We start from the raw sequence: 22110 nt of genomic DNA, 5'->3' as shown, positions 1-22110 counted from the left end.
TTTTTTTTTTTTAAAGAGAGCTCTACCAAACTATTCCAGATCCTCTCAGCATAATACATAAACATTCAGAATCTGGAACGAACAATTAGGAAACTGTGGTCCCTTTGAACTCAACACCTATCTTCGGGAGGAGGACTGCACCACGGGGTCCTGGTGAAAGCCCTCAAATAAGAGGGTAAAAAGAAAACTGCTTGAGACCCACTGCGAAAATAAAAGGCTCTAACAGGCAAAGCCAGGTTCTAAATGTCACCGGGCAAGCAGCAACTCACAAGGACGTCATCTACGCTCTCACCCACGGGTGCCTGACCCAAGGCTATTCCTTTAACCATTTCCAGAAAAAGCAAGAGAGTAGCCAGGCCCAATACCTGATATGAAACCCCAAGGTATGAGGTGGGTCTCACACCCCCCCTTCCCCGCCCCCCGCCTTTCCTTTCAAAGAAGCATCAACCCTGCATTTGAAATAAAACCTCCCCTTCCTCCCTCTCTGCTCATTCCTGAGGCCGCTCAGAAGTGAGCTGTGATTTCCCAATAGTGTCCTGAGCCAAAACACACGAGGACACACAGCAGCAGATCCAGACTTGCCGGCCCCATGGAGATTACACAAAACTTGGCCCCAAACGTGGAATAATGTGAGCATGTACGAGGTGCTGAACATTCCACCGATGGCCTGCCTGTCAGCTGCATGCCTGCTTTCCCACAGGTCTGGCGCAAGGCCCTTGGTTAAACGCAGGTTCTCTGCTACTAAGGAGACACACCAACAGCCTAATTTTGGTTCTTGAACCTTTTGAGAACAAGACTTGTATTCCAACCCTCTCTTACCTCCTGCATCCTGCCTTCCTCTCCTGCCAGGATTTCTCTCTCACACACATACACACATACACCACACACACACACCAAGGAAAGAACACAATCCCATAAACAGGAACTTTATTTAACTACGTGTTACGTAAAAGAACATATAAATGGACCTTTAAATACATCTTAATTGTTCATCTTAAACAATTTCATATAGAAACTTATTTACACTTCTCCATTATATACTTAAATTATTTTGTCCAAGCTTACTACCGATAAAAGGTAATAGAATGATCACCTGCTCGTACAGATGCAAACACAGAAGTTGTCCATAGGGCTAAGTAAAATAAAACACCACTTCTCAGGAAAGTGGCTGAGTGGGTTTCAAAGCGACGACTCATTCTGGAGGTGTTTTGAGCAGGCCTTTGCGGGAGGCCTCTGCTGAAGAGATGCGGGGGGTTGGTTCTGAGAAGCCGATCCCAGGGCAGAGCTGGGTCCCTGGGTGTTTATGACTCCGACTGTTGGAGCTAGAAGGACCCCTGGACACCATCATGGAGGCCATGCCCCCACTGCTGCAGACTGGGAAGCAGAGGATTAGGGACAGGGAGTGGCTTGCCCAAGGTACTAGTATCAGCGGTGGAACAGGGAGGGACTCGATCCCTGGTCCCTAGAGTCTCACCAGGAGTCCTGACCCCCTCTCTATCCACAAACTTTTGACCTCTTTCATCCATTTCCCATCTACCCATGGGCCCTATGTTTTGACCGCTGTGGTCTGCATGGTTAAATATATAATTTCTCAGGCTTTTTGAGATGGTGAGAAACAGCTCAGGATTCCCATTAACCATCTCTGCGGAGCCCCGGAAATCCCTACTCGGGGCTATTTCTGTAAGAAGTTTTGTGGTCAGGTGCCTAACTTCTTCTACCATAAAGTTTACCCTTTCAATTTAGCGGACTCATCGAAGTCGAGTTTCCAATTAATTTGGTTGGGAGGCAAAATTGTATGGGAGACTGTAACACATCTTATTTGCCTAAATCCGTCTACCACTGTTGGATCTGAAATGAGGTTTCACTAATAAGTGACCAAAAATGGGGGGGGGGGGGGGGCACAATTTTTAAAAAACAAAAAAGTTTCAAGAATTCCCCCATTTCCCAAGTAGTCTCAGAGGGAAATAGTGAAGTGGGAACCGGGTAGAAAAAAGTGTCCCACACCCACCTTTCTTCTGAATGAAGGCCTTTATTCCAAATTGTCCCTGATGACACAAATTCTTCTAACAGTTACTTTCTTTTTAGTCTGATTTCAAAAACTTGATTTGGTTTTTCCTCGGGATTTCAAAACCACTGTACCAAAGAATAGACGTCAACATTTATGAGTATTACTGTTGAGAGGGGAGAGAGGGAGAGGGAGAGGGAGAGAGAGAGAAAGAGAGACTGACTCCAGGTCACATGAGCAGAGAAGGGCTGGGAGCAAAGGAAGACGGAGAAGAAAGACTGGGAGACAGAAAGCTTTTTCCTCTCCTGTAACCAGAGCGAACACAAGTCATAGCAGCCGTCACTCAGTTGTACAACAGAAACACAAATGCGAAAACATGGGATGGGAGAGGTGTGATCTGCTGAACAGCCCCATGGCGTTCCATGAAAATATGGCACTTCTACACCCTGAAAGATCCAGCATTCTCCCAGGGGCTGCCTGCCACCCGTCCGCAGGGAGGCTCTCCCGGCGGCCACAGGCCCCCAAAACGCACGTCCCGCTGCCCACGGTGCCCACACGGAGCCACAGGAGCACCAGTCTCCACCCACCAGTCTCACTTTCCCTCCTGCTCACACGCAAACCCTCATCCCAAGTCAGGCAGGGAGAGGTGAGCCAGGAAGAGTCTCAAGGACTCGGTGCAACCACAGGACGCCCAGGGCTCATGGCGAAGCCGAGTTGCCAGCAATGGTCGGCGTGCAGGCCGGTGGAACCCCGAGGCCAAGGACACAGGAAGATGAAAACATCTTCATACAAAGCAGTTTTTCTTCTGTCTTTTTTTTTTTCCATTCACTCTGCAAAAGGTACCAACTAAAACACTGAATTTTTATACTGAAAAATAAGCCTCTGATTTCTAAAAACTGGCCAAAATTCCTTATTTACTTGTTGCGTAAGAATGCCATCTCACACGCCCGAGTCTTTGTTTTGGCGTAGAGGGTTTGCCTGTGCACACTTTGGGGTGTGTGCGGGAGGCGCCGGTCCAGGACAGGGGTGCATGGGGACTCGACGGCAGGAGTCGGCGCTGCAGGTGGCAGCCCACAGGCCTCCCAGAGTGTACCTTCAGCGACAGGAGCACTAGCAGGTGGCACCGGTGATTCCCTTGATGTAGAAGAGTCACTCGGTGTTGGCCTTTCACAGCAGTCAGTCCGCATGATGTGCCAGGAGGTGAGGGGGGACAGGCACCCATCACTTCCATAAGGGGTGGAGGATTTTCCCCAGTGTGGTCCGGCCGGAGTCTTTCTGCCTGAAGGAGGTCCTTTCCCCCGTCCCTCTGCCCTTCAGAGAGGCCTCCATATTTGCACTGGGACCCTCTGCTGACTCAGAACACTTTTTGGGGGCCCGGGAGCTGTAGGCCCGCCGCAGGGTGCCGCTGTCCTTGGGGACCGCATCCTCAGAGCCACCCTTCATCCTCAGCTGCCGGTGGGAGACTGTCCGCGTGAGGCCGGGGGCTTTGGTCACCGGGAGAGAATCTGTTTTCATGAACCGAGATGAGGAGGCTACTGTGTTTCGGGCAAAGCCTGGTACCTGGGACGGGACACGGGGGACGCTGGGGGTTGGTGGAGGGGGTTTGGGCTCTTCTCCCGGGCTCTGGGGGTCCTGGGAATTGGAGCGGCAGATCTTATTTTCCTCAGGTTTCTGTCTGGGGACGTTCCGGAGGGGCTTGGCGCTGGGCTTCTTGAGGGAGCCCCTGGGCTGCAGGGCGGGCTCCTTGCCCGGCCGGGTGCCGCAGGAGCCGACCCTCCCTCGCGGCGGCTTCTGCTCCTGCTCCTCGGTCACCTCGGCGACCACCCCGGGCCCCTTCGAGGACCTCTTGGGTGACGTGTCCGAGGTGCCCTTCACAGAGTTCCGGCGTGACCACGACTCCTGGGTGCCGCTGGGGGGCTCCCGAGGGGGCTGCTTCCAGCCGGAGGAGCCCCTGCTGGCCCTAGAGATGGGCACGACCTTGCGCATGCTCTCGCTCTCCGAGGAGGTCAAGGTCCGCACGGGCTTGGGCGCCGTCCCCTGGCCTCGCGGGACAGCCCCAGGCTTGGGGGCTCCCTGGGACGCCTCCTTGAGGGAGTTTCTCTTTGGTGTGGTCACTTCCTTCCCTTTGGAGGACCTGTCTCTGGAAAGGCCACCCCTGCAGCTGGGCCCGGTCTTTGCAGAAGCAGGAGCAGGGGTCTCCCCAGGAGGGCTGGAGAGAGGGTTGGAGGACACTTGGCTGCCACCCGCCTCCCCTGCCCCAGAGGACACAGAGCCATCCCCTTGGCCGGCCTCCCCCGGCTCCCCACTGCCAGGCCTGGTGTTGGTTTCCTCTGAGCAGTCCAAGGTCAGCGAGCAGTCGGTGGTATCCGAGAAGTAGAACAGAGGCCCAGGGTCTTTGTTCTCAGGGTTGAGGCTGGGCTCATCAGGAGCTGCCCCGTCACCTTGCAGGGCTGCGCTGAGACTCTCCTGGGCGCTGAGACTATCCTGGGCACCTGTACCCACAGGCGTCAGGCTGCCGTTGCCAGCATCAACGCCAGCACCAATGCCGGCTCCGAGGGGTTGCAGGCTCCCATCCCCCGGAGACGCCAGCTCCACTGGACTGAAGTTGGTCGGGCTCCGCTGGGGCGTCTCCTCTGGGTCCTTGGGACCCTGGACGTCGAACTGGGCCAGCCCGGTCACCAGCTCGTGCTCCTTAATTCCCAGAGCCAGTGGTGAGAGTGGAGGGGACCAGGGAGACGCCAGGCCCACAGGCTCGCTGTTCCTCTTTTGGAGCATGCTGAGCCCGCTACGCCGAGTTCGGAGCAAAACTGGAGCAGAGTCTTCCATCTGGGGGGCGAGGAGCTGGCCACAGGAAGCCGAGGGTGGGTCGGGGGCTCCCTCCTGGCCTGCGGAGGCCTGAGGTCTATGTGTGCGGCCAGAGCCCTGGTCCCTCGGCTCCCCAGACTCCCTCCAGGCCGACGCGGACCGGGCCTGCCGAGGGCTGCTCCGGGGCAAGCTGTTGAATTTGTTGGCCTCCTCGGGGCTGCCCACGGAGTTCTCCAGGAAGGTCAGCAGCTCCCGGTCGGCGGAGGCGCCCAGGGAGAGGCGGGAGCGGCGGGTGTTGGGGCGTCGGCAGGAGGGGCTGATGGGCCTGCGGTGCAGGAAGGGGGGCAGGTCCTCCGCACCCTTCTTGCCCAACTGCTCCACGTCATTCTCACTGCTGCTCCGGCCAAATCCCACCAGCTCCCCAGTTGCCCAGGAATGCCGCTTCTGCTCCAGCTCCTGCAGCCGCCGCAGCTGCCTCAGCTCCTGTACCTCCCGGTTGTGGTTGTCCTGAACGAGGGGTGGAGAGAAGCCCAAAGATGCATCAGACACGTGGGACCCCTGTGCCATTCCAGAGCCACCTACCCTGAGACCCCAGTGAGACACACATGGTGGAGGAGAGACTGGGCCATGGGCATCAGGGGGAGACTGTGCATTTGCCCTTGTGTGTGGGGGCTAGGTTCTTCCAGAGCTACGTGGGGGTGACCAGAGGAGACACTACTTCTGGCCCCAAAAGTCCATCTAAGGTTGTCATCAGATCCCTGGGCCCAACTTCCAGCTTTCAGGTCAAGGCACTGGCCCTGCAGTGTGGGCTGTGACTCCATCTGTACCTGTGACCTCAACTCCCAGGAAACCCCATGTGGTCCTTGCATGGGTACACACACACACACACACACACACACACACACTCACTCCTGTGCAGCACATTCTACCTAGTGGGGGTATGGATGCATAAATGATGTACACCCAAGATATTACGAGAGGCTTTTCAAATCTCTGTTCTCTGGCTGCTCCCTGGTAGAAAAAAAACCACACACACAAAAACAAACACCAGAAATGCCAGGGTGGCTCAGTCCCTTGTGCCCCATGCCCTTCCCACAACCAGAGAGAAGGATTTGCCTTACAAATCCTCCACCTTCCACTCTGCTCCAAATGGCCAGTCCCTCTGGAACCAAACAAATGCACACAACCAAGCACACTTTACTGCCTGGCTGTGCACTTTGAATGTACTCCTGTCATGGAAATATGTGGAAATCACCACCCAAATCTGTTATCGGTAGCACATTTTACTTGAAGGTCCATTTCTGCAAACGGACGTTCCTGTCCAAGTGTCTGTGAGGCTCTGGCTCCGGCTGGCTGCCAGTGCGGGGGGGAGGGGCCAGCTCTTGGCTCTCGGGGCGGCTGGGCTGAGAGCATCACACAGGTGGCCCCGAGAGCCTATAGGATTCTGACTGGGAGTGAGGCCCTCAGCAAGAGCCAATCTGGCACCTACCACCCACCACCGCTTCCCCTGCTGAGCTCACTGCTGGGACAAGGGAGCGTAAACGTGGCCAGAGGCTGAGCCTCCTTCGTTTAGCTGGACAGAGGAAGGAGGGACCGAGAAACCAAGGAGCTCTGGCCTATTCACTTCTGGCTGGAGAGAAATTGGACCAGTCCCTCAAAGAAACTCAGCTACGGGCAAATCTGCTTTTGAAATATAGAGGAAGAGATGGTGTACACGTATTAGGTTTCTCATCATCACCAGAAAGGAAGGGAGGTGAGGTGCTTTGTTTTTCATTGAAATGAAAGTTTTATTTACAAAGCCAAGCAACCCAGAGAGTTTTCTGGCTTCTGCAAGGAGCTCAGAGATGACTGGAATTGATGGCTGAAGGGCAAGGTGGACTCAGAGAGCAGAGCACCCTCCCTAGATATCTGAGCGTTTCCAAGTCGGCTCTGGCCAAGGACAGCCTGGTTCCCATGGCACCAACCCCTGGCGATGGCCATTGGGCTGGAAACAGTGACAGAGGGCTCTATGGTCATCCCACTGCGACCAAGGTCTCCTGGCAAAGGATATGTTCTCCTGGGGAGGGGCTGAGAAAGACCTTCGGGATCTTCGAAAATACTTTTCAATATGGAGACTGCCATCATAAATAAACCTTACCAACAAAATGCTTTTAGGGCATTAAAGTGGGTAATGTTCTGAGCCTCAGAGTTGCAGATGTTGGTACCTACCACCCACCACCGCTGTTCCCACATGCTGGACACCTGATGATACGGAAGCGTTCGGGCCTGGGGTGGCAGAACCACTTCCTCCTCAGCCTGGCGCCCGACCTTCCTGAACCCCCATAAATGCTCAACCATCTCCTTGCCATGGGCAGAGAGCTGGCTGGGTCTGGAAGAAGAAAAATAAAAATCCGAACCACTCAGAAAATACAGAAATGCCATCTGCCGTACCTTAACCGCTTTGCTGAATTTGGTGCAAAAGTCTCGAAATATCTGAAGGCACTCGTCCAGTTTCATAGTTTCTTTGTCTTCGCAGAAAAAATCTATAAGGGTGTGGGCTTCGTCCTGGAGCTCCCGTTTCCAGTGTTCTAGTTCGGTCAGCTTTTCTACAGCAAACTGCGGGCAGACAGACAAGCACACGCTGAGGCAAGCAGTCGGCGGGCAGGCTGGTGCCCAGGGGAGGGGTGCTCCCGGGTTCAGTTTCAGGTCTCGGAAAAGGGAAGGCTTATTGTGAGCCCAATGTGCTCAGAGCCAAGAGGACAATAATTCAACCCAAACAAAACCTTCGGGGAAGCAAGGTGAGCTCCTGAGTGAGGCCTGGGAGCAACAGAAGAGATGGAAGGGCCTTCACCTGTAGAATGCCACCAACGAAACGTTCACCTTTAATGTCACTGAAAAAGTGACATAGGTGTGCACTTGATTTTATTATTTATATAACCATTAATATTCATATCCTGTATGTTCTTCCTTCTCTTAAAACTGGGTGTTATAGTGGCCAGGTTTACTTTAGGGTCCTAGAAGTCACTGTTCTATTGATGAGTTGTCCTGTTGGCAGGGAGTTTAAACTTAATTCCAAATGAGCCATGTGAGGGTCAGGGTCACCCCTCAGGACTGAAGCCCTCGTGCCTGGACCAAGGTCCCAGCAAGGGCTTTCTAGACAGGGGTGCTCATCTACCTCAGCTGGGGTGCTGGGTCTACAGTCCATGCCACTGAGTAGCTGTGGGGTGGACCCAGCCTGCATATCTTATGAAAACTTCCCCAGGAAATTGTGATAGGTAGCCACGGTTAGGCATTGCTGCCTGTACAAATCCATCCTCTTTACTTCTCCACGGTCTCCGAATTCTTCTAGGACAAAGTCTCCAGGGCCCCTACAGGTTCAGGCTACTGCCTCAACCAAGAAGTGGGAGGGAAAGAAGCTTGCTTTCCTCCAATGAACTCCAACCCTTTCAGGAAGGGATCTGCTGGGGCCAAGGGGTTCAGGGACAACAAAGGTTGAGCTGAAATGAGGAAGCAGAGTGGTCCGAGGAGCCAGCCCCCTGGGCACTGAGTATGGGGACCACAGGAAGCCTCATGCGGCTTTCTTTTCCACTGGGTTACAAGGCTTATAGGAAGAAGGGACGTACGGAGTTATTACTTTATGAAATCACGCGTATCATGTTTTCATAAAGACGTATTTGGAGACTTCTTCGCGTGGGGGACAGGCCTGGGAAATGGTGAAGATACAGGCTGCCCTCCCTTGAGGAGTGGAAGCCCTGCTTGGACCTGCTTGGAGCTACAGAACCTAGAGACAAGTTCTGAGAAGACATGTCCCCCCTCACTCACTCCAATACACTCTCCCCCTGAAAAGCCCTCTTCCTACACCAAACACACTCAAGAGGATGCAGGAAACCAAAACTATTTAGGAGACCAAATACCAGAGAAAGTAACCATCTGAGCCAGTAGCCCAAGGCAGTGTGTGCACTCATGGTGTATTTTTCTCTATGGAGAGAAGGGTATTAACGAAAGGATATACCCCTGCCTGTCATTCTTCCACAGAAGGGAAGATGGATTCCAGCCAAGAACAGCTCAACTGCAGCTGAACAGGACTCTTGACAAGAATCTACACAGGCGTTTACTCCACCTCGTAGGCCTCATCCTTGGAGTGTGAGGGGACTGAGAGGACACGGGGAAGGAACGACGTCAGTGCACTGCAGTCGCCCTCAGGACTTGGGAAAGTGAAATAGTCCGAATATGGGTCTGACAAGTCACCACACTCAGAGTCATTATTTCCTGAGCCCTGCCCACACGATCAGGGCCGGGAACAAAAGAGTCCAAAGCCACACTGGCAAAACGTGAATGACAACAGGTTAGCAGTGTAGCAAATTCAACTTTCCACCTCTAACTTGTCTGCTCTGGATCCAAGTTCCAAACCAGTTTACTCGGTGTTTCACACCCAAAAGGTCAAAAGTCCCAAAGAGATCTGCAAAACAGTGGTCCTGTCATTTTTTTTCTGCTCCAAAATCTCCAGCGACTCCCCACGGCTTAGAGCACAAAAGGCCGAAGTTTTCAGACTGGCATTCCAAGCCCTTGCTGGCCTGACCCTAAGCTACTCTCAAAAATTGTATCCCCCCCCCCCCCCGCATTTAAAAAAATTGAATTAAAAAAAATAAATAAATAGCTGGGTGGAACATTTTTATTTACAGAGCTAAAAATGACTGCCAGGAAGAAGCGTTTAGAGTTAAAACAACTCTGCCTTAAGACAGAGGTGCAGTTAAGAAAGAGCTGCTTTTCATGGAAGACCTTTCTGTCCAGCTATTTGGCATACGACACTAATGTTTAATACAAGAACTGAGGAACGAGGCAACCGGAACTCTCATGGCCTGCATGTGGGGCCTCCTCCTTGACCTTCGGGATTGGCTTCAGTTGTCTGAATGTGCTCACTGCTGAGCGCTTGCCTCCCCACTGGCAGGTGTCTCTGTGCTGCTGTTTGCTTTGTTCTTACACTTTGAGAAAAATCTGTGTACTTGTAAGGGGAAAATCAGAGCCTGCTTATATTTCAAAGAAAGCATAGAACCCGTGTTTAATAATAAAAAATAAAATCCCAACCGAGCCAAACAAAATCAAATGTTTGCAGATGGAAGCTGAGGCGCATCATATTTGCAGCTTCATTATGCGCACACGGGTAAAGCCTTCGCTTGGAACAAGCCTCCGGAGCACAGTGTTCCTTCCCGGTGCCAAGGGCAGCCCTGGCACCTGGATTCTACCTCGAGAATCTAAAGCACTGACATTTAAGGCAGCACACCACTTCCCTGAAGATTGGGAGCATGAAAAGGTGCCACTCTTTCCTTTTAATGAGGAAAGATAAACGAAGTATGTCAGACTGTGTGATGAGTGAGTCACAGTGAGCTGTCACAAACAGGTCCACTCTGCTGTTTTCTGTTGTTATTCCGAGCAGCTCCTGACACACCCTGTTTGGGCTGATGGATTTCGGGTGCTGATAGGCACAGCGACCGTGTTCTCCTGCTCTTAACATAAAACATGCCAAAACGCAGCCTGTGCCTTTAGTAAACACAAGCGAAGGGACAACAGTCCAGGTTCTCAGGTTATCTTTACGATTTCTGTGGAACTTCGCGATTCTGTTACTCACCAGTTTGACTGGGAGTCGGGAACCCCAAAACCACGATTTACAACCGAAACTTGAGTTGCCAGGGTAAGTGAGCACCCTCACCTGATACCATTTCACATCGAGCAGTGATACACAGAGGCCTGCTCCCTAACAATTACCTGAGGCAGTTTAGGCCACATTCAGTATCTTCTGCTCAAAAACAATCCAGCCAAGAATGGGCACTGAACTAAGACGCTCCCTTTACTGACTGGGAGGAAATATGAATGGGAACCTGTTGCTTCCCTGAACACGCCCATGCACACGCACCCCGCCCCGGGGAGCTGCTGGACGACGAAATGAGAGGCACTGACTTGCTTCACCCACAGACCTGAAGGAACTCTTCCATCTGCTGACGGAGCTCATCATCCCGCCGGATGTTTTCCTTCAGCGACCGCGTCCTGACAGACAGCGAGTGCAGCTCTGCCTCCGTGTTATCCAGAGACAACCTGGGAGAAGAAAGGGGACAGTGGGCAGTTGGCAACGGGGAAGCCATGTGTCATGTGGGTACATCAAACCAGTCTAACTGCTGGTCAATCTTAGAAACAGAAGGGCAGACACACCTGAAGCTAATACAAAACACTGAACGTAAAGAAAAAAAGCAACAGAAATTGACTATCACGTATCAGTTCGAATGCAGAAGCAGTTATAAGGGTCCGACTATGTGCTGTTAAGCGAAGACATTAAAGAAATTTGTAGAAACAAATCAAATAGAAGGGGAGGGAACCATTGCGAATACATTAACCTACCCCTGTATTTAGAGTTTCCTCCTATGTTTTTGACTTATTACTTAATTTTTATCGTTGACACTCTTACAGATGTCCCCATCACCCCTCCCCACCGCCCACCCGCTTTGCCCACCTCCACCCAGTCCCCCCCTTCCGCCCTCTGGTCATCATCACACTGTTGTCTGTGTCTATGGGTTGTGCATACATGTTCTTTGGCTAATCCCTTCACCTTTCATCCAATCCCCCCACTCCCCTGTCCTCTGACAGCTGTCGGTCTGCTTATGTTGCTGCTTATGTTGTTTTTAAAGAGGAGATTCTTCCCTAAAGACACACACTGGTTCAAAGAGAACAGGCTGCAATATACGTAACTATTTCTTCTGGTGAGATAACTAAAACCATGGGGCTTGTCTGAACACCTTTATGCAATAAGCATTGGAAAACTAAAAACTAGCAGGACTCAGGTGCATTTTCCTCTGGCCACTAAACACAAATACAGAAGTTCTAACTCATGAACAGCAAGGCAGCGTGTGCTGATAATCCTGACATTAAGGGTAATATGGAGATACTGAGTGGACATCATGGGGCTGGCCACTGACAGACAGGGAAAGCACTCTATTTTACAGAAAACTAACAATCATGCAAAGGCTTTTGTTATTTACTGTATATCAACTCCAGATCGGTAGGGCATAAATGATGTTTCTGTCACCCGGTAAAGTGAACACAGATGACCCTTAAAATCCAGGGGGAGTTCAATTAGCAAATTCATATATTAGGATGCTTTCATGCTGCCATTGTCAGGTTTTTTTTTTACAATAAAGTCTTCTGCCTTCAGTGGTCATCTATGATCTGTTTGTACTTCACCTTCCACTTCAAATAAACAGACCTTACTGAATAGGTTTTTTTCTAAGACAATAGCTAGCTAAACTTCCCCATCTAACTCTGAAATATCAGTTTAAAACTGTACTGGTTGCCCTAGCTGGGTGGCTCAATTGGTTGGAGTGTCATCCCATACACCAAAAGGCTGTGGGTTCAATTCCTAGTCAGGGCACATCCCTAGGTTGTGGGTTCCATCCCCAGTCAGGGCACATATGGGAGGCAACTGATCGGTGTTTCTCTCAATCCCTTCCTCTCTCTAAAATCAATTAAAACAGCAACAACGTATCCTTGGGTGAAGATTTAAAAAAAAAAAAAAGTAATGGTTATTTCTCTGTTTCTCTCTTAGTAACATTTCTAGACCAGTCAGGGGAATAAATATTCCCATACAGATTCCTTTAAGTAATTCAAAACGAAAAGTTTATATCTTATAAGAAAGATGCTCATTCTTTTGGGGGAATAATCTGGCGATCTGTAAACATGAACTATGAACTGTTCACACCTTTGGACTGACTGATCATCCCAATTTGGGAAAGATGTCATCTGTGGCTAGATGTTCACAGTCATCACAGAGACACTGGCCAACGACAGGGCTTGGCCTGCAGAGCTGTGGTTCATGTGCTTATGCATGTGGTTCGCGTCCTAACTGGATATAGTCACTTGGATAATGAGTCTATGCAATAAAGACTATTGCAAATAAACCCGTGAACGAGGCGGATGAAGGAGTGGGCTGAAGCCAGATTACAAGAGGTGACCTGAGTAGGTATCACTTCCCAACTGTGCTTTAGTAACACCACATTGGTAGCTTGAAATCAGCTATGGTAGTAGTATTTACACCATGGAAATCAACAAATAATACAAATCAGACCTTTTTTCTCCCCTGAAAAGCTAGTTTTTGAACATTTACTGCTTTGATGCAGGGATGTGTATTATAAATTTGAAAACACAGAACTAGAGCTAGCGTGTAGACACGGATTAGAGCTACATTAAAACACACAACTATATTAGGATCAGAAGCAAATTAAAGTGTTAGAAATGGAGCTCCATGCTTGGTAGATACTTTCTCTGTAAAGCCGAGTGACTAATTTAAGACAAAATCCTTTCACAGCCCTTGGTATGGTTCCAACTTCTAATGTAATAGAAAATAAATGTACCATGTTAGATTCTACCACGAAAACAGTGATGGATGGCCCTGCCAGTGTGACTGACAATATACCAGCTCCCAAGGTAATAGGCTGGGTTGTTTGAACTCTATCTTTTGGGTGTGGAGGGAGTTGAAGTTCTTAATCCCTGTTTTTTTTTACATTGATGATATTCATTAGAATAGATGGCAATAGGTCTTTTTAAGATTAAAAAACTAAGGATTAATTTTTCAAAACCCCCAAATTCCAAAGGTGTAAACACACACACACACACCTCTGTAAGCAAATGAAAGGAGGGTCTGAAAGTTCAACAAGACAAAACTTTTAAAAGTTCACACTTGAATCCAGAAGTTATAAAACAGTCATCAGTTTTCATAAGAAGGTAGTTGAAAAAACACACAACCCTTAAATCTTCACAATTCACTTTCAGTCTTTCTTGCTTACCTAGCAGCCTCCTGAACATGATGTAATTTTTCAGAAAAGTTTAGAAGAATGGCGTCGTTCTTTTGGGCTTCCTGAAACAAAACCAGAATTTGGCCTCACTATAAAGATGGAACTGGAAGGAAATCATTTGCCCAGGCTTAAAGAAACCTTAAAATCACTGTTCCCGTGTTTTACCCTTGATGCATTCAAAGCCATTCACTGAGACAGGAGCTCCGATATTCCTAGCAAGATCTACCAGAATGCCAGGACTCTCACCATACATTTAACTTCCCAGAGCAACTGATGCTGACATGAAACTTAACTAATGTGCCTGAAAACTCAGGGGAAGGAGGTGGCGCCTTAGCAGGGCCCATTGCCTCTCAGAGAATCCAATATCTCCTGTTTAAATACCACCCATACCTGTGAGTGTGCCTTTGAATGACTGAGATACCTTCAGCAGTTAAACCAGTTTGCAACCTGAGTTTAATCAGAAGGTGCCCAAGCCATGGAGACTCTGGATTCTTCACCTGTTCACAGAGTACGAGGAAGACGGGTATAAAGGGACCAATGAACAACTCGGGAAACTTCCCCACATGGGCAGGGACACAGGACACACCTGGATACACGGATCTAAAAGGGCTGCTAGAGAGTCCCTCCTGGCAGGACACCTGGGAGGAGGAACCTATTTTCTGGTTTTAATGTCCTGCAAATTAGCTTTTATATTAGTCCTAAGGTCAACATGGCCTCCACCTTCGGAAGACTATAGTAATAATTGAGAGCTCACTATATGGAATTACCTCTGTGAGCCCTCACGGTTACCTGGTTTTGAGGTATCACTATACCCATCATTGGATGAAGAGGTCCAGGGTCTTAGGTTTAAATAACTAAGTGGTTGGGCATCCACCTATGAATGAGGAGGTCACGGTTCGGTTCCTGGTCACATGCCTGGGTTGCAGGCTCAATCCCCAGTGTGGGGTGTGCAGGAGGCAGCTAATCAATGGTTCTCTCTCATCATTGATGTCTCTCTCTCTCTCTCTCCCTTCCTCTCCGAAATCAATAAAAATATATTTTTAAAAAATAATAAATGACTTGTCTGAGGGATTACAGCTCATAAATGACAAATCAAACTCTTTCAGTTCTGCCAACTCTCTCAGTTCTGCCCCGTCTGAAGCTCACACTTGAAATAATCACATGACAGCTTCCTCCCCAGGCTAAAGCTACGTTGCTGTATTTGCTGTCAAAACAACAAGGCCTTGCAATGAAGGAAAGACAAACCGGAACAATTCGTTACTTGAGATAATTTAACAACAAAGAGATAATTGTGCTGGGCTGATTTTTCACTTTGTAACTAGTTCCTTTGGCATCACATAGACCCAGTCAAAAAATGGAAGTGATGGCTCAGTTGGTTGGAGTATCCTCCCATGCACCCGGGGGTTCGATTCCCGGTCAGGGCACATACCCAGGTTGCAGGCTCAATCCCCGGTCAGGGTGTGTGCAGCAGGCCACCGATCGATGTTTCTCCCTCACATCCAGTGTTTCTCTTTCTCCCTTCCTCTCTCTAAGTCAATATTTTTAAAAATGGAAGAGATGGGCAGGGTTCTGAGTCTAATCCCTGGGCTCATGGCAAGGCACGCTAACCCACACTTCACAAAGGAAAAAGATGGAAGTGATCTTTGTAATTGCTCTGACTCTCTCACGGTTTACACATAACTGGTCAAAAATCTAGTCAATTCAACATCAGAAATGTTTCAACACCCATCCCTGTGGCCATCACTCTGATTCTTAACTCTTCCAAACAATGAATTCGTGCCAACTGCCACCAATAGGTACCCCTCGTTCTAGCTCTCGCTCCACTCCAACCCACCCTCCACACTTTCCTCACAACAAAACAAAAAGCCATGCTGCACACACACCTCAGTTGGCTCCCCACTGCTAAAGCAAGCAATCCACATTTCTCAGCTTTAGGATCCAAATCCTTCATTATCTGTCTTCATCAACCCTTCGCCTCACTCCCCAGACCCCTGCCCTCCCCTCCAGTCCAAGGACCGTGGCGCAGCTCAGCTCACGTACTTGCAGACATGCTTCTGCACAGAGAACCTTCTTGGGACCCACCATGCCCTTTCCTGAATCTGACGCCACCTTAGACCTGGGAAAACCGTCACAGCCAGCATGGGGATCCACCACATTCTCTCTCCATAACAACCGCTTCCATACCTGTGCCACAAAGTGCAGAAGGTTCATCCCAGGTTTGTTTGCTTTGGTGTCTGCCAATTTGAGCAAAGAAGACAGCTTAAATCCTACTGCATTGCCGGCATACCCTCCCTAAAGAAGACAAATCAAAAGAAAAAACCATACGTTTAGACAGATCAATACAGTTAGAAATACAACATTTTAATTTTTTTGAATTTTACTTACTGCATTCATGATATTTCCTGCCTGTAGCACCAAGTGTAATATGGAATGCAGCTCCTCACATGACATCAGCTCTGTCAAGAAGAACACACACAGTGACTTAGAGAAGCCTCCAGCGGAAATGTAGAAGAGACAGCTACCAGCCACCACATCCAAGTTCAAGGGTGTTGGGAGCAAGCTCTGACCCTGAACTGCATACGAAGACTGTGAAATTAAAGAAAGCAGTACATCCTACGGTGTATCGAATGCAGCATTTGCCACTGGCAATCCACATCCTGGTGGTGAACTGGGAATCAAATATAAGTAATACTTACACATCATAAAACAGTTCAATTATAAATTTATCCCTGTGTTGCAGGGATACATTTTCTCTCGGCAATGTTTCTTTTTTTCATTTATATCCACTAGCCTTTGAGACTATATTGATGAAATGTGAAAACTAATAGGGTGCAACATTTTGCTTAGTTGATGAGCTATGAGGAGATAGGAAGTAAACAAGCTGGTATGACATGTAAATAAGGTGCAAAGCATCAACCCTTAGGGGCCAGGCACCCAGAGACTCTTCCTATTTTATTCAAAACTAGACATTTCATTTAGATTGGCTTAAGGATTTAAAAAGCAATTTATTGTTGGAATATATTGGTAAACTAGCTCTTTAATCACAGGATCTATTATACACGCACCTACACAAAAAAACACTGTTCAAAATTGTTGATGTATTTGGAAGGCTAAATAAAAAAGTTTGATGATTAAAATGACAGTATACACAGAGAATAAAATGTCACCTATGGTATTTTTAAGTTAATATTCTCCATTAAGTCTGGTATTACTTTCCAAAAATTACAGTTGGATCACTGCCTACATTGTGTTATCTAAGGAGGCCAGTTTTTGAAGGGTAACCAGATAAGAAACGTTTGCGCTGAGCCCACAAATTTGCCTGCTCAATATGAAAACATGTTCTCCCATCTCTCTTTGAACAGGAGCAACAACCCTGTTAGAGTTGCTGCAATAGCCTTGGTATAGGAAGAACTTTTAAAAGGACTCTAGGTTGAAAGAAGAAAAAAATCTTCATTCTTAATCTCCTCTCTAAATGAAGAAACTATGATGGGCTGAAGAGCAAAACATTATTCCAAGCCCAGGTCGGAGCAACTAAACGGGAAAACCAAACAGGAATAAACAGTTCTGCACGATAATGAAATCCAGAAAATGAGCAAGAGGGAGTCAGGGACGCTGATGGTGCTGGAAGATGTGAGGGTCAGGGAGGGCACGAGACTGCCCAGAGAGGAAAAGGAGGCAAACGCAAATGGGCTGGGCCTGCAATCCCAGGGTCAGCCAAGGCCAAAGCCAAGCTCCTACCCATACGGAATGAGACATCAGAGCTGCTCTGAGGAGTCTATCCAAGCTGGCTTAGCAAGAATGTAGCAAGTCGTTCAAAGACATGGACATGGGCCACTGGCCCCTCTCAAACTAGTTAGCCAACCAGTGGTTGGAGTCTGGAGGGGAGGCAGTGGGGGCAGAGACTCCCTGACGAAAGAGCCGCGTGGACATTCATTCCTGGGAGGAGTCAGGAGGAAAGGGGTGGGGGTGGGGGTGGGGGTCTGCTTCCGGAAAGCAGGGTCCTAGACACCAACAGAGGCCAGAGAATGGGAGGAGAGATGGGCTGGGCTGGCCCAGGGCTTGCGCACCTTCTGATTAAACTCAGTTTGCAAACTGGTTTAACAACTGAAGGTATCTCAGTCATTTAAAGGCACACACACCACCGACACACAGCAAGCAAACCTACAAGAGGAACAAGAGTGAGCTGCAAGTAGCGAGGCTGACTCCGAAGCGTGAGATGAAAGCAAGCTTCTCTTACAGGAGGATAATGTGCTGATTAAGTAATCAATTGATTAGTCAATTAATTAATTAGGGGGGAAGTAACTAGATAAACCTTCAATGCCATCCCTGGTCATACCGATTTCCCTTTTTAGGGTGTATCAGAAATGGGACTTTGCATTTCTAATTTCAACCGAATCATTTTTTAAAATAAACTGCTACCTAAATGAATAAAAACTAATTATACGAAGCATCATGCATTTACTCACCTTGTATAGCCATTCTTAGAATTCTTATATCCGTGTACAGAGAAGAGCAAGAAGGTAAAAACTCCTTCTTTAGCACCATGGCTTCAATCCGAAGCGAATAGCTGAAAAGGAAAAAGTCACACTGTAGTTCTGAGGTCACGCATTTAAAAACCTTCCTCTGTAAAGAACAGTGATCGGTGGTCCTTACTTTGGCACCTGAATTAAGCAGTGCAGAAAGGAGTCTGCCAGGGACAGCTTGGACACATCGCCATGAAATGTTTTTAATTTCTTTATCTAAAAGACAAATGGGAAAAGGGGGTAGAGAAAAACATAACTTGTGATGAAAATGTAACATGATTTTAAATTGCATCTTAGAATCCCTGCAAGCAAATAGAATTTCGGTGCTACCTTCAAACTAGTAAAAGCGGAGACCTGAGAAAAGACAGAAAGGGAAATCATCACATCTACCACTTTGTCTTTTTGAAAGCAGAAACACCAAACAAACAACACAAATTAGAAAGAGAGGAGCCGGGTCACTTCTGTGGGTGTAAACAATCCCATGCAAGCCAGAGAGCGGAATCCTCAGGAAGGCTACCAAAAGGAGACTGAAAAGGGGCCGTTCTGAGGGTGAAATGTTTCTGTTAGTTATAACCTGGGAGGAAGATCACTGCTTGGGAGAAGAAGAGATGGAGCATTCCCTATAACACAGTCCTTAAGTCATAGGTGAAAACAGTCTTATTACTTTTGAGTCTTTGGGATATAACATACTCAGACTGGGTAAGGTCTAAGGCAGATCTTTCTGTGGTCAAGTCCCCTTCACATATATTCACTTTATAGGAAGGGACTATTGTATGTTAAGCGAGTCCACTCTTACTCTCCAGCAGAAAGAAATAAAGGAAAATGGCTTAACAGAAAGATCAATGTTAAAACATCCCTCTATGAAAGAATCAGGTAATAAAAGCAATATGCACAATGGGATCCCGTATATATATGATTATATTTTCTTCTGCTGCTTATTTTTATTTTCTAAATTGTCTACAATGAACATGCATTTTCTTGTAAAAAATCAAACTATGCCCGGCCGGCAGGGCTCAGTGGTTGAGCATCGACCAACCTATGAACCAGGAGGTCACGGTTCAATTCCTGGTCAGGGCACATGCCCAGTTTGCGAGCTCGATCCCCAGTGTGGGGCATGGGGGAGCGAGCCGATCAATGATTCTCTCTCATCATTGATGTTTCTATCTCTCTCTCTCTCTCTCCTTTTCCCTCTTAGAAATCAATAAAAAAAAATTTTTTAAATTAAGCTGGAAGTTATTAAACACACAAATATTCTTTCAAATGTAGGAGAGAACTAAGAGTTCGGACATAGGAATGTAGCCAAAAAACTTGGCAAGTGGGGATGGAGGGGAAAAGGAAGTTCCCCTGTACACCAGAGAGCGAGTCATGCCTTCCCCACACAGAAAACTGGACCAATCTGGTGGCAATAGCCTTTCTCCATCCACTGGGTCTTCCAACAAAAACACTTGACGGTAAGTAGGGCCTTCAGACATAGTCAGCCCATCTTTGCAGCTAATGGTAGCCAGGGAGCACGCACCACTTTTTATTAGTCTTCATAAAGCTTTCTCTCTTCCACCTCCTGGATTATGTTGACTGCCCATAAAAATAACATGATTCTTAAGCCTCTTTAAAAATTAGGGAATGATGTGCAAAAATACAGAGGGAGTATTTGCAAAGGTCCACAAACTGAAACACACCAATTCCCTGAAGATACAAAATGTTACCGTGTAGATGCACATCTTAGAATTGAGTCTGGTCCTTAAGACCACATCTTTTTCTTCCAACGGACAGAAAAATTGCCATTTATAGAACGGCACTATTTCCCCTACCTTTAGGGCCCCAACGTGATTTTTACCATTTTTTGGCCTGACTAAATGAAAGGGCAGATGGAATCTCTGGTTTAGCTAAGCCCAAATCAGAGGCTTGTTTCTGAGCTGAGAAAGCTATGGTAAGAATTCTGATCCCTTCCGAACTGGTCTCACAATTCACTATATATGGGCAGGGCAGAGCGAGACCTCATATGCAGCACGTGCAAATAACAGCAGTTTTCTGTCCAAAGCCTAAGAACAGGTCATGCTAAGTCATCTCGGTCGATATTTCTATTAGACATGTGCTAAACTGTAACTGAACAAAGACTAATCTCCTTCACTTATGTAACGAGCTAACAATGTTTAGATTTCAAGAGAACGGTGATGAAAAGATAGTATTTGATTTAAATGCCCTGTGTACAGTTCTTAACTCCATTCCAAAACGGGATTTATGTTCATTAAGCGGGATTACGGTACCTTCACAGTGGCAGGGAGGTAAGAAAAAGAGAGGTGAACCAACCCTATAATTATTATGCATTCTCACCACCATCAAAAAGCATTTATCAAACATCGTTAGGCACGATACTGTTGGCTGAGCCAAGTGACTCTCATTATGACCCGGCTACACGGTGCTGTCCTCATAGCAAACAGAATGCTCCTTGAGACTCACACATTCCCAGGGGCAGGCCTCCTTCATCCCGTCTAATTCTACTTCCATGGCCTTAAAAGAGCAGGATTTCCCACCCACAGACCAACAGAAGATTCTGGAGCTCCCCCACTGGCACTTCCCTCCCAGGGGCAGAGTAAACAAAAAGGTAGAAATGAGGTGATAGTGTCAGAGAAGGCCTTTCCATCTGCGCCCAGAGAGGACGGAACATTTCTATCACCTTCCCGTCCTGCACCCCCAACACTGAGGCGATGACAGGGTACCCGCCCCAGCCGAGGGAGGGCCTTGCCAGCTGGGTGGGGGTCCTTCCCCGGCCCACCTGGCTCCTACTCCAGCCTCCTCTCAGGGCACAGGGATACCTGACAGAGAGCACAACCCTCCAGTTCTCTCACGTCCAGGTCTACCTTCTTCCTCTGCAAATTTTAACCACGAGTTTCAGGCAAGATGAACAAACATGCCAGACAAAAGATTTGTGGCAAAAGGGCAGAGGAATCCTGAACACAAATTAATCTTGGGTTGGCTTGTCAGCTGAGAATGCAGAGGAAAAAAGAGCTCTTTCCGTTCATATTTTTCCGCCTGCTGATAAGATCGCGGTGTTATTTGGGTGACACTCACACCCGTACTGTGTGACAGCACAGGTGATGAAAAGGCCGGAGGCCTCTGAGAAACTACTGAGAACCTCTGCCCTTCCTTCCTTCCTTCCTTCCTCCTAGTGCAGCCCAAGGAACTGCTCTGGGGTCAGATGAATCAGGGTTCAAGTCCACCTTCCTCCGGGGCCTGTCCATCATGTGGCACTGGACACGTTCTACCCAACCCATGTGAGCCTCAGTTTCTCACTGGTAAAATGAAGACTATCTTACATGGCTGTGAGGATTAAGTGAAAAAGGTGATACACTAAATCATTACAGCAATGATTTACTGTCTATGTGCCGGACACTGGGCCATGCACTTGAAATGCAGGATCTCGCTTGGTTGAATGCTGCCCTGTCCAGTGCCTGGGACACAGTGGCACTCAACAAACATGTAGTCCCTTCTTGTGCTAAAAATGAGCACAGAACGTTATGCCACAGGCTCAGCAACATGCGGTTACTCGTACACTTCCACACTTATTAGCATATTTCTGCCACATTCCTAAACCTCTCTCACTTGGCCCTGTCTCCTCCTTGGCCTCATCTCCATCCTCCACCCTCCTCCAAAGACTCTAGGGCTGGCCCTGGGTCTGGGTGGTGCCAGAGGCCACACAGCTCTCACGACTAAAGCTAATCTGACTTGCTGCGGGCATGGGTCATGAGGTGGCTTTGGCTTTCACTGGGCCTCCCACTGCCGGCACAGATCCCCCGGAGTGCTGCACTGTCAGGGAGGGATGCCAAGTGACACCCAGCAGGACTGTCAGGGTGTTCCTGCTGAAGGAAGCTCCCAGTTGAGTTTGGAGGGTGTGGTGAGCTGAAGCCAAGAGTCGGTAATGTAAACAAGGGGGAGAGTGACCAAGCTGGTCAGATATTCAGAC

At 48.3% G+C, this 22110-nt stretch overlaps 1 protein-coding gene across 3 annotated transcripts in view; it reads right to left on the bottom strand.

Annotated features, from left to right (window-relative positions):
- Positions 1–910: 910 nt before the first annotated feature.
- The window catches only part of FHDC1 (FH2 domain containing 1), a 38369-nt gene continuing 17169 nt past the window's right edge, over positions 911–22110 (bottom strand). For all 3 annotated transcript variants that reach the window (XM_070415326.1, XM_070415328.1, XM_070415327.1), the window contains 8 exons: positions 18280–18365; positions 18093–18193; positions 16012–16082; positions 15811–15918; positions 13618–13688; positions 10762–10879; positions 7241–7405; positions 911–5317 (listed from right to left, as the gene is read on the bottom strand). In XM_070415326.1, the coding sequence (XP_070271427.1) occupies positions 3227–5317; positions 7241–7405; positions 10762–10879; positions 13618–13688; positions 15811–15918; positions 16012–16082; positions 18093–18193; positions 18280–18365 (2811 nt within the window). In that variant the 3' untranslated portion in view covers positions 911–3226. The remainder of the gene's footprint in view (positions 5318–7240; positions 7406–10761; positions 10880–13617; positions 13689–15810; positions 15919–16011; positions 16083–18092; positions 18194–18279; positions 18366–22110) is intronic.

Source organism: Myotis yumanensis, unplaced genomic scaffold, assembly GCF_028538775.1.
Source record: "Myotis yumanensis isolate MYYU_CA2020_CCGP unplaced genomic scaffold, mMyoYum1.0.hap1 SCAF_5, whole genome shotgun sequence".
Lineage (NCBI taxonomy): Eukaryota > Metazoa > Chordata > Mammalia > Chiroptera > Vespertilionidae > Myotis > Myotis yumanensis.
The sequence above is the reverse complement of the archived record's forward strand: the minus strand, read 5'-3'. Positions and strand labels throughout refer to the sequence as shown.